Source organism: Balaenoptera borealis (assembly GCF_965194805.1).
Source record: "Balaenoptera borealis genome assembly, chromosome: X".
Classification (NCBI taxonomy): domain Eukaryota; kingdom Metazoa; phylum Chordata; class Mammalia; order Artiodactyla; family Balaenopteridae; genus Balaenoptera; species Balaenoptera borealis.
The window spans coordinates 2,142,625-2,158,067 of NC_138881.1; the positions used below are offsets into that span (position 1 = coordinate 2,142,625).

General features: G+C 43.5%; 1 protein-coding gene across 5 annotated transcripts in view; it reads left to right on the forward strand.

The window, feature by feature from the left end:
• The window catches only part of GYG2 (glycogenin 2), a 31,663-nt gene that overhangs the window by 4,848 nt on the left and 11,372 nt on the right, over nt 1-15,443 (forward strand). For 4 of the 5 annotated variants that reach the window (XM_082375770.1, XM_082375771.1, XM_082375772.1 and 1 more), the window contains exons 3-7: nt 4,237-4,411; nt 5,881-6,043; nt 8,172-8,298; nt 9,879-10,101; nt 12,181-12,378. In XM_082375770.1, the coding sequence (XP_082231896.1) occupies nt 4,237-4,411; nt 5,881-6,043; nt 8,172-8,298; nt 9,879-10,101; nt 12,181-12,378 (886 nt within the window). Of the gene's footprint in view, nt 1-4,236; nt 4,412-5,880; nt 6,044-8,171; nt 8,299-9,878; nt 10,102-12,180; nt 12,379-12,515; nt 12,808-15,443 lie in introns of those variants that run through there. The other variant, XM_082375774.1, reaches the window with a different exon arrangement.

Here is a 15,443-nt window from a genome sequence, read left to right on the forward strand (position 1 = left end):
ACCTCCACACTGTTTTCCACAGTGGCTGGATGCAACTTAAATTTTAAACTTAAATACTACATAGAACACTTTGCTGATAAAATTGAAAGTAGTAAATACTTGATCCTTCTAGGGAAATTCAGATGATCCCCATTGACACCAGAAGAAGTGAAACCCTTCTGCTGACCAGTAACAATGGGAGACATGGAGAATGTTATCAAAGGCTTATCTGGGGGGAAGGACCTGGGCCTGGGCAATTGTAAGGGATGTTCTGTAAAACTGGGCACAATAAATTCATTTCCATGCAAAAAGAACTATCTGAGAGCCTAGGGGGAAAAAAATGAAAGTGTTCATTTATTTTAAGACACTGTGCTAATCTTGATACGGAAACTTGATGTACAGCTTTGATAGTGTTTCCATATAGATGAGAAAAGCCCCCAGTACAGATCATCAACAAGGCAGCTCTAGCCGTGGAATAAAGAAATAAATGATGCTGGATAAACAACAGGGTCCTACTGTATAGAACAGGGAACTATATTCAGTACCCTGGGATGAACCATCATGGAAAAGAATATGAAAAAGAATGTATACGTATGTATAACTGTGTCACTGCTATACAGCAGAAACTAACACAACATTGTAAATCGACTGTACTTCAATAAAATAAAAAAGACAAAGAAAGAAATGATGCTTGCTGTAAGAAAGCAAAGATAGTTCATTGTATAAAAATCTATCATTGTAATTCATCACATCACTGTATCAGAGAAAGGCAATGATGTGATCCTTTTATATAAAAGTTGAACACATACCCACATGATTTCCAGATAGATTTTAAAGATAAAGGTAAAATTTAAAGCATAGGAAAATCTTAGAAGTTGAGACATATAGCTTCTCAATCTTGGCATGACTGACATTTGGGGCTGGGTGACCCTCGGATGAGGGGCGTCCTGTGCCCTGTGGGGTACAGAGCAGCGTCCCTGGTCTCCACCCACCAGATGTCAGTAAGACCCCCCCCGCCAACCCTCCTTGCCTTTGTGATAACGAAAAACGTCTCCAGACACTGACATAGATGATTGCTTCATGTGTCTGCCATTTTTAATTACACAAAACAAAGGGTACCAGAACTGCTGTATGTCAGGCGTATTTGTGTAAATGTAAAAGGTAAAACAAGCCAATTAGGGAGCCCATTTACAAAATTTATAACGAGGAGGGGGTGTTGTCCATAGAATAATGAAAGAACTCTTCCAAATGATAAGCAGAGATGGGTGGATGGATACAACCAGGGTAGACGGCATGACCAAGTGATACGTACTCTGCCTTCACAGACATTAAAGTCATGTCACATCAAACAGCTCAGTGATATTTATGACCCGTCAGGCTGGCAAATGTCTTTTTAAACGTCGGTGTTTTGGGGGGGGGGGGGGCGGGCACAGACCTTAGTCATTGACATTAAGTGATGTCATTAGTCTTTAGCCAAATTGGCTGTCACCCGTTCTCCCAAAAGTGTTTCAAATGAATGGATGCTCAAGGTGTATTTCTTCTTGTCTAAGATGATTCCTTCAGGCCCCAAAGAGAAAGAAAAGAGAAGAAAATACATCTGTGTGCAGCGGACGTTTCCCTGTGCCCGGGCCACTGGGTCTTCAGAGCCAGACCAAGGGCTGCAGTGGGCCCAGCGTTGGGAACGGTGACCCTGGGGGTAACCATGCATCCTTGGGGGGACCTCTGTGTGGTCCCATCATCGTCTCCTGAATCTTGGTGTGCGTGGAACAGTTACATAGAACTGATAAAGCCAAAAAACAGACATGATTCTCTGCTAGATTCCTATCTCCTCAGCTGTCCAAAGCTGTCAGCATTTTTTTTCAGTCTTTCAGTCTACTCAAGATGAACTTTGAAATACTCAGAGACAGTGTCACAGAAATACTGGGAAAGGTTCACGGATGCAGACCTAGTTGCACTGTTATAGAACCGGTTATGTATTTTGCGGTCATTGGTAGGGTTGAGGAACGGTGCTCTATGATGCAGTCAGGGCAGTAGGACATAAACAGTGACCTGTGACTCCAAATGACCAGGGGGTGGTGTTCAGGAGACTGTCATTCCTCCAGGCTGTGTGGTACATCCGTGGTTGGGGTAGTTTTTCTGCAGGGAAAGGGACCCAGTAGCATATGCTCGTAGGTTCACACAAATTGCATTCTTGAAACTTAATTCTCCCTCCAGGAATTTACGTTAAGGAAGCAAGCAGAGCTGAACAAAAGCCTATAAGGACATAGGTGCTATTTGTAGTAACGTAGAATGACATTTCTTGGCCCTCTACCTCCCTCTTTATACAATCATGAGGATGTCATAAATTCCATAAATAACTGGGTAAAAAGCAGGAGGAAATTGGTGATGACGTGGTATTTTCTTAGAGAGAGAGTTACTTTGAATACTGTGCAACGTGAAAGCACAAATGTGGAGTAGAAGTGGAAAAGCTACTAAAGAATAGAAAAGACAGACCCAGAAGCTCCAACATCTGTCTAAGACTGGGAGTTTCAGAAAGGACGGAAGTGGAGAGAACGGATTCAAGGAAATATTTCAGCTCTGAGGAAGGATTTTAGATTGTGGGCGTTCCCTGTGCGTTGAGAAGAATGAATGAAGGAAACACAAGTATTGATACAGAAGGTACCATTTCAGAGCACGAAGAATGAAGAAAAAGTACTAAATGCATTTCAGGTCTCAGCCTGGTTGAGACAGCTGATGCCTTAAAGCTCTTAGACTAACTAATTTTGAAATGAAATTTCTGTATTCAGCTAAATGCAATTTGAAAGCAAAATCAAGATGTTTCAAATATGCAGAAACTCAACAGTTTTACCCCTCAAGGACCTTTGAGAAGAAATTACTTGAGGATATACTCAAGCACAATGAAATGTGAATCCAAGAAAGAAGAAATAGAATATAAGAAGCAGTGCAAAACAAATAAATGAGTAATACTGCGAGTTAATTGGGAATGCATTGGTTAATAATTATGAAAATAATCTGGAATTAACATTCCCCATGGGAGGTGGTCGGGGGATAAAAGAGGAGGGAGATCGGTGAACATACGCTAATGTTCCTGTCTTGTCTGGGGTGAAGTTATAGATGATAATTATTGTTAAATTTGATAGAAAATAGTAAGGTTAAATAGATGCGTTGAGAGTTTAAGGGTGGCAACCACCAGAGGACTAGAAAGGGTATATACAAAAAACACAAGGGATAGAAAAAAATCTAAACCAAGCAATGAAAAGTAGGAAAGAATTACAAAGAAGAAAGTACCTTTTTCAGTGCGTGGTATTATGGAGTATGTGATGTCTTGCTACTGGTGACATTAACCTTGGTCTCCTTTGGGGTATCTCTACTGTAAAATCATTATTTTTGTCTTTGTAATTGATAAGTATCTTGGGAGAGGTACTTTTAGACTATGAAAACATGCTGTTTCTCCTCAAAACCTTTACTCATTGCTTTTAGGGTTCATCAGTGAATTTGTCTGCAACAGTTATCCCTGTGATGTTCATCTAATGCTGATTTTTCTCTTTCTCTCATTCCTTCTACATTTATTTGAATTCTTCTGTGAGGAAGAGCTACCCCTTTTACCCCATTTACTTATGTATTCAGTTGTGATACCAGTATGGATCCGTGAATATTCATTTTATACTTCAGGTTTGTTTTTGTTTTCTTGCCCAAATTGCTCCAGCTTTGGCTACTGGGAGCTCCTCCTGATTGACTTCCTGTATCCTTTTGACATGCCCCCATCCTTTTTCTAGCACTTTCTTAATTTTCTGTCATCGCGAAGATATTCCAGGCAATGATGAAGTAGAATTTAAGCAAAAAAATTTTTTAATGGAACAGAGGCACATTTCATTTTGATGAAATGTACATTCTTTCAAAATATGAGTCTCAAACTTGTATGCAACGAACAGTGTAGGTTTTGAATAAGTAAAGTAAAAACTGATGGAGATCTTCTGTTGGTTTCTACCTACTCGGCCTTCCCTTCTCACTGCCCATGCACTTTGGAAAGAGAAAGTACCTTCCTACGAGATGACCCGAATCAGTCTATGTTAAGATGGTTTAATACGTCTTGCTTTTCACGTTTGCCTAAGTTTTAAGCATGAATGAAACGTGGGCAAAGCCACGAGACCCACATGGGGAAAATAAAGCCTGATATGAAGACTGCAGCAGCAAGGGACAGCATGTCTCATGTTAGATGGTGGGCTGTTCTCCTAGGATTTGGCATGTCTTTTCCAGGGTGGTCCTCTCGAGGGTGTTTGATGAGGTCATTGAGGTGAACCTGATAGACAGTGTAGACTACATCCACCTGGCCTTTCTGAAGAGACCTGAGCTCGGAGTCACCCTCACCAAGCTTCACTGTTGGACGCTCACCCATTATAGCAAGTGCGTCTTCCTGGATGCAGATACCCTGGTGAGTACAAGGGAGGGTAAGGACCAGGCCCTCCACTTGTTGAGGAACCCCCGTCAAAGACCATGCCTCTCCCTCCTTAAGCAAGCTGCTAGCTCGTGCTGGTGGATCCCCACCAGGTAACATCCATCACTATTCACCAACATCATTTAGTCGATCAACATCAGATAGAACACACCTACTGCAGTAGACCCTGCTGAGTACACTGGGGTACTTGAAGGCATGTTCCTTCCCTAGGAAGGGTTTGTAATCACATTATTTCATCTACACAAAGTAAAATATTAGAGAAATATTCTTCCTTGATTGTACCGTGAATTATAGAGTCCTGAAGGGACTGGTACACCTGGCTTCTTAAGCTATGGCATCCCCCATTGTCATTTGGGGTAGTTACCTTTGGTGTAGGAGCCCAGGATGGGCACTTTCATAAACAGCCATTGGAAAGTTGAAATGTAAAATGAGGCTGGAGTATCAAGAGATAACATTCGAGGTTGTCTTCGTTGTGCAAAAGCAGCTCTGTAGGAAAACAGGGATGCAGAGGAAAATAATAAGTGCATAATCAGAGTAATTTCTTTCCCAAACAGCACAATTCAGAAAGCCAGTAGGTGTTGGAGAGAACTGCTGTTGGTGGTCAAGCTCTCGAAGACAGTGGATTATATGATATTGACTTGCAAACTTCTGTGTTTATGGATTTCCAGTCCTGTAGGTCACATTTGCTAGATGAAAGAGAATATATACAATTAGGAGCATTCCTTGGAGGATCTTAAGAACCTCGAGATGATAATTGCATTTCAGTGACGGTGTTACTTCAAACCCTTGAAATAAACCAGGGAGCAATCTTACACACACACTCTTGTCTTCTGAACATAAGTCTAAAAGGAGAGAGTCAGTCAAAAAATTGGGTATAAGTTTCCCATCTCTGAACGTTGTCTGGCCCATTGTGAAGTTCCTGTTGCATTTCTCACTTGTGCCCCAGAGGTTAAGAGAAGTGTCGCTGTCCCTGAGTCCAAGCTTGTACCGCTCACCACATGAGACAGGCCAGTAAATCGAGAGTAAGGAATAATGACTTTATTCGGAAAGCCAGCAGACTGGGAAGAGAGTGGACTCGTGTCCCAAAGACCCATCTTCCCTGAGTTAGAATTCAAGCTTCTTTTATACTAAAAGGGGAGGGGGTAAAGTCCTGCTTTCAGTCAGAATTTCTTCCTTCTTGCAGCCATTCACAGGTGGGCCTGATGAGGCTTTCCAGTGAGCGAAACAGAGGTATTTTAGCTTAACACTCATTGCACCAGAGGCAGGGTTCCCGGAGGTGGGCCATTATCTATTGTTTAAGCTTATGGGCAATATTCCTTTGGTGATTAACTTGTAGCAAAAGCAATACAATGCAAAGGTTAAAGTAAAAGAAACAGGTCCAATACGGAGTCAGATTGGTTCTTCCCTGTGAGAGCGTACGGGTCCCCCATGCTCTGTTGTTCCAGGTGCTGTCCAATATCGATGAGCTCTTCAATAGGACAGAGTTTTCTGCGGCCCCGGATCCCGGATGGCCGGATTGCTTCAATAGCGGGGTATTTGTCTTCCAACCTTCCCTGGAGACGCATGGCCTCTTGCTGCAGCACGCCACCGACCACGGCAGCTTTGACGGTAGGTGAAGGGCAGCTGGACATTTGTGGAAGAGAATGGGGCCTGTACCCATCCCTCTGCCCCGCCGGCACCTAGTCCCACCACCCTGTATCTGTCAGCAGCAAGTTAAAGATGGGGATGGAAGAACAAGTCCAGGAAGAGATGAAGATGTAAGTAAGTAAGTACACGGTAGAGAGAACCGTTGAAAATATCTTCGATGGGTAGAAGGAGGAACTCCCCAGTCCTGATCACATAGGATGGTTAGACAGCCTTTCTTTAAAGGGCCCGATAGGGGACTTCCCTGGTGGTCCAGTGGTTAGGACTCCGCACTTCCACTTCAGGGGGCACGGGTCCCATCCCTGGTTGGGGAACTAAGATCCCGCAAACTTCACGGCGCGGCCAAAATAAAATAAAAAAGGACCAGATAATTAATGTTTTCAGCATCGTGGGGCATACCATCTCTGTGACATATTTATCCCTGTAGTTGTAGAGTGAAATCAGCCATTAACAGGACTTACATGAGCGTGGATGTGTTCCAATAAAACTTTATTTACAAAACTGGGTGCAAGCCTTTGTTGGCCAACCCCGATATAGAATAAAGGGGAGAATTAACTGAAACCAGACACTTGCCTTAACAGGCATTAGTAGATGGGAAAAATACTAGAATTTTTGTAACGTGAAAGAAAATGCTAGACTATTGAAAAATTGGAATGTAGATTGGTGCAGCCACTGTGGAAAACAGGATGGAGGTTCCTCAAAAAACTAAAACTAGAACTGCCATATGATCTAGCAATTCCACTTCTGGGCATATAGCCAAAAAAAACCCAGAAACGCTAATTTGTAAAGACACGTGCACCCCAATGTTCATAGCAACACTATTTACAGTAGTCAAGCTATTGAAGCAACATCAGTGTCCACAGGTGAATGGATAAAAAAGATGTGGCATATACACAATGGAATATTACTCAGCCATGAAAAAGAATGAAATATTGCCGTTTGCAGCAACATGGATGGACTTGGAGGGCATGATGCTAAATGAAATAAGTCAGACAGAGAAAGACAAATACTGTATGCTGTATGGTATCACTTATATGTGGATCTAAAAAGTACAACAAACTAGTGAATATAACAAAAAAGAAGCAGACTCACACATACAGAGAACAAACGAGTGGTTATCAGTGGTGATGGGGGGGCAAAATAGGGATAGGGGATTAAGAGGTACAAACTATTAGGTATAAAATAAGCTACAGGGATATATTGTACAACACTGGGAACAGAGCCAAGATTTTATATTGACTATAAATGGAGTATAATGTCTAAAAAATTGTGAATCACTGTATTATACATCTATAACTTACATACTATTGTACAGCAGCTATACCTCAATCAAAACATAATAATAAACATTGATAGGAAGAAAAAAAAATTCCTTCTAGGTAAGGACGAGGTAACAAAGTTGGCAAAAATGGTGGTAAAAGCTATTGTCGATACCAGATAGAATTCCCTGAGGAGGAGTGGAGAATTTTGGAGACAGTGTGTGATTTTATTATTTATTGTTTGCACCATCAGTGGAGAATTCTGGAGAGGCTATGCACTTTTTATTTCATTTTATTTTCTTTTTTTTGGCTGTTTTGGGTCTTAGTTGTGGCACGCAGGATCTTTGGTTGAGGTGTGGGCTCTTTGTGGCACGTGGGCTTCTCTCTAGTTGTGGCATTTGGGTTTTTTTTTCCTCTCTCTCATTGTGGTGTGCAGGGTCCAGAGCACATGAGCTCTGTAGTTTGCAGCACACGGGCTCTCTCGTTGAGGTGTGTGAGCTCAGTAGTTGTAGCGTGTGGGCTTAGTTGCCCCATGGCATGTGGGATCTTGGTTCCCGGACAGGGATCATACCCGCATCCCCTGCATTGGAAGGCGGATTCTTTACCACTGGACCACCCGGGAAGTCCCGAGACTATGCACTTTTTAAATGAATGGTGTGGGTTATCAGTCACTTTTGAGACAACGACCACGTTTTAGTGGGTTGAGAGAGGAACTGTAATTTGTGTGCTGGGATACCAGTGTTTTTCCATTATGTCTTCAAACATGTCTTGCATTCTCTTGGTGCACTGTACCATTCTTTATTAACTTCTTTGGCTGTTTGTTAACTCTCTAGGGGCAGACCAAGGCTTGTTGAACAGTTTCTTCAGTAGCTGGTCCACAGCAGACATCCAGAAACACTTGCCGTTCATTTATAACTTGAGTAGCAACACGGCGTACACCTACAGCCCTGCTTTCAAACAGTAAGTTTCGTGCCAAGCCCAATTCTTCTATACCTGGTCAATCATTCTCTCTCAGAATCTAATATCACCTTTTGGCATTTTGAAGGGAAAAAAAAAACAAAACAGATCATCCTTCTGCTTGCTTATTTATTGCTTTACATGATAGGTAATCAAGGCAGCTAGGCTTCATGAGAGTGGTTCCCAAAGTGTTGCCCAGGGAACCCCCAGGGGTTCCCCGCCCCTCTTTCAAGGGTCTTTGAAATCAAAGTGACTTTTAAAAAAGTTAATTCTAAGATGTCATTTTCCTCTTTTCACTCTTGTTTTCTCATAATTGGACAGTGGGATTTTACAGGAACGCCATGACATGATGTGATAAAAAGCATTGCACTGAATGCAGGTGCAGATATGAGAAACCAACTGTCTCCTCGTAAAATAGTCAATGTCACTCTTTTTACAAATTTTTAAAAATATAGTTGTATAGAGAGTTATATTTTATGAAAAGATACGAAAGATGTGACATTTTACGCATTTTTAAAAAATATAATTATATATAGTTATATTTTATGAAGAGATATGAAAGATGTCACTTTTTACTCATTTAAAAAATAGTTATAATTATATTTTTATGAAGAAATACAAAAGATGTCACTTTTTACACATTTAAAAGATACATAGTAATATATAATTATAGTTATACTTTATGAAAAAATATAAAAGTTATGTTAACGTATAATGGGCCCTTGGTTTTTTAATGAGTTGGTACATGGGTTTTCTAATTTCTCAGTTTTAACTTCTGTTGCAGTGAATATGTACAGATGCAATCCACGTGAACAAACATCTTTTCCTCTGTGATTTGTAAGAATGTCAGGAGGTCCTAGAACCAAAACGTGTGAGGTCTACTGCTCTAGGGGACATTGTTATAAGTGAAAATGGAAAATCTGAGAAGATTTTGAGCGTGCTTTTTTAATAGGGGCCACACGGCCCCCAAGGAGGCAGACACTGGTTTGTGGGGCGTAAAGCCATCATATCCTTTTTAATGTAGAAAGGACAGCTGTACATACAGAACGTAGATATACAGGGCAAATATGATATTAAAGTTTCATAGGAAAGCAATTAAGAAAAAAATGTTTAAAAAGGTTCGAGGTTGGTGGGAGTGGTGATAATGAAAAAAAAAAAAGGTCGAGAGGGGAAAATTCACCATCTTGTACAAGAAGCCAGTTTTCTGGTCTGCAGCTTGCATTATCTACTATAAAATCTACTTTTTAAAGTTTTTATCGTTTTCAGGATAAGATGATTTGGGCTACGGTACTGCCCATCTTTCTAAAAAGACTCCTGATTTCTTCTTCCCGTTTTGGGGAACATTCCCAATGGGTTATGATTATGTTTCTTGGTCTGTAGAAAATGAAAGGCAGCAAACGTGGATTGATGAAGCAGTTATTTTTACTGCAAGTCAAGGTGGTCGTTAATGACGGGATCGTCCATAACTCGTTGAGATGCGTCTTTACGTCCCGCTGTCTGTGTTGGTTCCTGTGGTTGTCACAGGCTCTCTGTGTGTGGTCACTTCCAAGAGGAAGGCAGGATGCTTTATGTTTCCTCCTCAGATTCGGCTCGAGTGCGAAGGTGGTCCACTTTTTGGGGTCCATGAAGCCTTGGAACTACAAGTACAGTCCCCAGACAGGCTCTGTTTTGGAGGAGGGCTCTGGGCCTGTCAACCAGCATCAGACGTCCTTCCTTAACCTCTGGTGGGGGATTTACCACCGCAGCATTCTGCCTCTTTATGAAAACATCCGGCACGAGGACGAACAGACATCTCCAGGACACACAGTAAGCACACAATTCCCTTGACATCCAAGAGTTCAGACCGGGGATAAACTCTCCGTGATCCACACCTGTGGGTTTTCTTCAAATACACGTTCCTCCCTCTTTTTATGGAGTCTCTTCTCATTTTTTTTTATAAGTGGTTTTATTCTCTTTTTAAATTAATTAATTTATTTATTTTTGGCTGCGTTGGGTCTTCGTTGCTGCATGCGGGCTTTCTCTAGTTGCGGCGAGCGGGGGCTACTGTTCACTGTGGTGCACGGGCTTCTCATTGTGGTGGCTTCTCTTGTTGCGGAGCACAGGCTCTAGGCATGTGGGCTTCAGTAGCTGTGGCTCGCGGGCTCAGTAGTTGTGGCTTGCGGGCTCTAGAGCGCAGGCTCAGTAGTTGTGGCGCACGGGCTTAGTTGCTCCGCGGCATGTGGGATCTTCCCAGACCAGGGCTCGAACCCGTGTCCCCTGCATTGGCAGGCAGATTCTTAACCACTGCGCCACCAGGGAAGTCCCTCTTCTGATTTTATATGTTTTAGGAAAGACAGATTTAGGATATCTTAAGCGATTATCGTTATATTTTTATTTATTTTTAAAATGTCACTTTTTATTCCAAATTCTTTTTTTTTTTTGGCTTACAGGATCTTAGTTCCCTGACCAGGGATTGAACCCACCCCCTCAGCAGTGAAAGTGCAGAGTCCTAACCACTGGACCGCCAGGGAATTCCTAACCAAGTTACATTTTTAAAAAAATCTGTCAAGGCCTACATTAATGAAAGAAAGAAATAAGGTTTTTAAAAAGTTCAACGTTTATAGACATGTTCATTAAAAAAGGACGGAATTAGAAGATATTAAATAATGTTGATACACACCAGGGAAGGGGTCAGGCAAGGAAAGATATGTCATTTCATCGCAAGAAAGAAAGACCATAGTTGGAAGTTAATGACCAGCCAAACTTTAGGTCTTGTGCTAGTTTTCCTTCGTATCCACATCCTATATTTCACGCAAGAGGATGCTGAAAGAGGCAGGCAACATTTTTTTTTTTTTGGTGCGAAACCGTGAGTGTTTCATGAGCAGAATTGTTGCTGTGATTTATAGGGCTGATGCATAAATAATTAAATTAGCCGCCTTCATCAGGGAAAGAGCCACTCACAGATTAAGTGGCTGAAGATGATTGATTACAAATGTCATCGGAGGGGGCATTTTCCACTTTCCATCCTCGACTGAAGTAGCAATCGGAGGTGGTTTCTGAAGAGGATTTTTCGAATTGTTGATCGGCACCCATTTGATTTTTTATAACTGTAACCTTACAGGCTCTCCATAGTACAGTTTCTGCAGTGGATTTTTTTTTTTTTTTTTTTGGCTGCAGCTGGTCTTAGTTGCGGCCTGTGGCATCTTTAGTTGTGGCACTCGGACTTCTTAGTTGCGGCATGCGGACTCTTAGTTGCGGCACGCATGCAGGATCTAGTTCCCCGACCAGGGATCGAACCCGGGCCCCCTTCATTGCGAGCGCGGAATCTTACCCACTGGACCACCAGGGAAGTCCCTCTGCAGTGGACTTAACAGGGAGGTACCTGCCTTGCCAAAGACCTTTTAAAATGAGGTCCCAGGAAATTTTATTTCCTGGTCAGTTTTTGACTAGCGCATGTATTGGTACAACGGAGTCCAGTGTCCGCAGATGCTTGCGTTGGGATCTTGAAACAAATTCATATTTTAGCGTTTTTACTATGGTTTCTGTTTGGTGCAGCTGGGTGCTGCTTTTCAAGAGAACTAAAGCTTTCTCTGACCATGGGACACGAGTGATTAGGAGTTTATTCAGATTCTTGATAGGAAGTTGCTGTTCTTTTCTGCAAAGCAGTATGCTAGGTCCTGGGTTGGATATGAAGGAAAATAAGCCAAAGTCAGGTGGTTCTAAGGAGTAAAACGTGGAGAGCAGTCTAGGGACCCTGTGCCTTGGGGTCCTGCCCACCTGGAGCAGTAATGTGAACGCGGATGTTGGCGCTGGGGACCACTGGCCACACAGGGGAGGGGATGGGCAGCGGGAGATGGGCAAAGATGTCAGGAGGACCTTGCTAAGTTGTGAATGCCTTTTCTGCAGGCTCACCTCGGGGGCGCTGGGGTGCCTTGTTCAAGTTCAGCTCCCACTGCTGAGGGGTCGTGTGCGAATGGTGTGCCCCGCTCCGGGGACTCCCGTACCAGTTGGGCGGAGGGGCCCCGCCAGCCTTGGCCTGAGGGGACCGTGGTGGTGGTGGTGGAGGAGACCCCCGCTTCGCCTGACGCATGCCCTGCGGAAGATGTAAGTACGTGCTCTTGGCACCGGTGCGATGGGGACACAGACGCTGGTTCCCCCGCGAGATGAAGCAGAGAGGATTCTCCCGGGGAGGGGCGGGGGGGACGCGAGGAACCTGTCTGCAGTTTGCTCTACGGTATCAGGGCCTCCTGAGTGTCTTTAGAGAAAATGGCAACATTGCACGTCACGGTAAAGCCAATGACAGCCGCGTCCTAATCCCTGGAACCTGGAAATGCTGCCTTATATGGAAACGGGGTCTTTGCAGGCGGGATTGAGTTAAGGACCTTGACGTGGGGACGTGGTCCTGGATTATCCGGGGGGGACACAGTGTCGTCACAAGGGTTCTCCTAAGAGGGAGGCGAAAGGAAGCTTGATGAGATGGGATAGAAGCAGACGTGAGACGGGGAGCAATGGGAAGATACTGATCTGCTGGCTTTGAAGATGTACAGGAGCCAAGGGACACAGGTGCCTCTATGAGCTGGAAATGGGTCATTGGCTAGAACCTCCAGAAGCAACTCAGCCTTGCCGAGGACACCTGCCCGGTGAGACCCAGCGTGGACTTCTGACCTCCAGAACTGTTTACATCATCAGTCTGCATAGGTTTTTTTTGTTTTGGTTTTTACACTTCTTGAAGGTTGATTCTTTGCCAGGGGCAGTCCTAAGCGCTGTACAGTATACTGTTCCTATTAAAAAGCACAAGAGCACTATTCTTGTGTCCATTTTTTATAACTAATTTTTTTTAGAGTATAGTTGGTTTACAGTGTTGTGTGAGTTTCTGCTGTACAGCAAAGTGAATCAACTCTACATATACATGTATCCCCTCTTTTTTGGATTCCCTTCCCATTTAGGTCACCACAGAGCACTGAGTAGAGTTCCCTGTGCTCTACAGTAGGTTGTCATTTGTTATCTATTTTATATATAGTAGCATATGTATGTCAATCCCAATCTCCCAATTTATCCCACCCCGCCTTCCCTCCCCCCACCCCCGGTAACCATAAGTTTGTTCTCTACATCTGTGTCTCTGTTTCTGCTTTGCACATAAGTTCATCTGTATCATTTTTCTAGATTCCACATAGAAGCGATATTACACGATATTTGATTTTCTTTTTCTGACTTACTTCACTCTGTATGACAGGCTCTAGGTCCATCCATGTCTCTGCAAATGGCACTATTTCATTCTTTTTTATGGCTGAGTAATATTCCATTGTGTATATGTACCACATCTTCTTTATCCATTCCTCTGTTGATGGACATTTAGGTTGCTTCCATGTCCTGGCTACTGTAAACAGTGCTGCAGTGAACATTGGGGTGCATGCGTCTTTTCTAATTGTGGTCCTCTCTGGGTTTATGCCCAGGAGTGGGCTTGCTGGGTCATAGGGTCGCTCTACTGTTAGTTTTTTGAGGAACCTCCATCCTGTTCTCCACAGTGGCTGTACCAGTTGACGTTCCTACCAACAGTGCAGGAGGGTTCCCTTTTCTCCACATGCTCGCCAGCATTTATTGTTTGTACATTTTTTGATGATGGCATTGTTTTAAGTCACCTAGTTTGTGGTCCTCTGTCACGGCAGCCACAGAAAACTAATAACGTGAAGAACAGGTGTTCAGTCTCCTCCAGATACGAGTGGCGTCCCCAGATTTTCAGGTTCAAAGGGCAGTGCTTTCATCCTCCTCCCGGCCACCTGCCAGCAACGCACCTTTGCGTCCTGAGAGGTTGCAGTTAAACACCCAGCTTGAAGAGGACTTGGGTAGAGTCACGTGGGCCCATTTGGTCATTTCTAGTGAGGCTGGATCTGCAGAAATTCTACCCGCAGAGACGAAAAATAAAAGCGCACTTTGTTTGCAAAACAATAAGGCTAAATCAGGCTGCTGTTTATCCATCCCCGATTTCTGGGAAATAGGTGGATGAGTGTCTGGCGATTAAAAAGTTCCCATTTTAAATCATCACATTCAAAGCCATTTTAAGTCCCTTCGTTGCTCAGAATTAACATGAGTTCATTGCTGGGGATGGGTTTGGGGCCTGGATGGAAGGGAAGTTGTCCTTCTATGGGTATTTCGAATAGCTCTGGGAGAGCTGTTTCTTGATGATTATAAACAGTTGATGGTTAAATATTAGCAAACGTTTCTGTGGAAGGCACCCTGCACTTTACTATAATGTGGAATCAATTATGTCCAGGCAACTTCCATGCATTAATAATTTTTGAGGGCTTCCCTGGTGGCGCAGTGGTTGAGAATCTGCCTGCCAATGCAGGGGACACGGGTTCGAGCCCTGGTCTGGGAAGATCCCACATGCCGCGGAGCAACGGGGCCCGTGCGCCACAACTACTGAGCCTGAGCGTCTGGAGCCTGTGCTCCGCAACAGGAGAGGCCGCGATAGTGAGAGGCCCACGCACCGCGATGAAGAGTGGCCCCCGCTTGCTGCAACTAGAGAAAGCCCTCGCACAGAAACGAAGACCCAACACAGCCAAAAATAAATAAATAATTGATTAAAACAACAACAGCAACAAAACCCAAAAACAAAAAAATAATAATTTTTGAGTTGCGATTTCATAGCCATCCAAACCAATTGAAAAAGCTCTAGGTTTGGACTGTGGAAGTGGTGGAAAGTGAGCTTTTCCTAGTTGTTTTATTCCTTCTCCTGTACCCCGAGGGCCCCATTGCCTGGCTCTGGCCCCAGGAAGTGCCTTCTGTGAGTTAAATAAAGAGCGTCTGCTGCTTCCAGGAATGTGAACAGTCTTGTCGATCAAGCTCTTACGTTACGTGGAGAAGCGGCTCCCTCTTCTGCCAGCAGGAGCCGTGCCTGTGACGGGACTTTTTAAAATAGAAGTAGAGTTGATTTACAGTATTGTGTTAGTCTCAGGCGTCCGACAGAGTGCGTCAGTTACTTTTTTCAGATTGTATTCCACTATCGGTTATTACAAGATATTGAATCTAATGCCCTGTGCTATACAGTAGGTCCTTTGTGCCGGGATTTTTGAGAAGAGTCCGCATTCCCATTAGATGTTTGACACTTAGACTCTGTGGAGTATCTCTCAGAAAACTCTTTCCAACTGTGATGGTTAATTTTAGGGGTC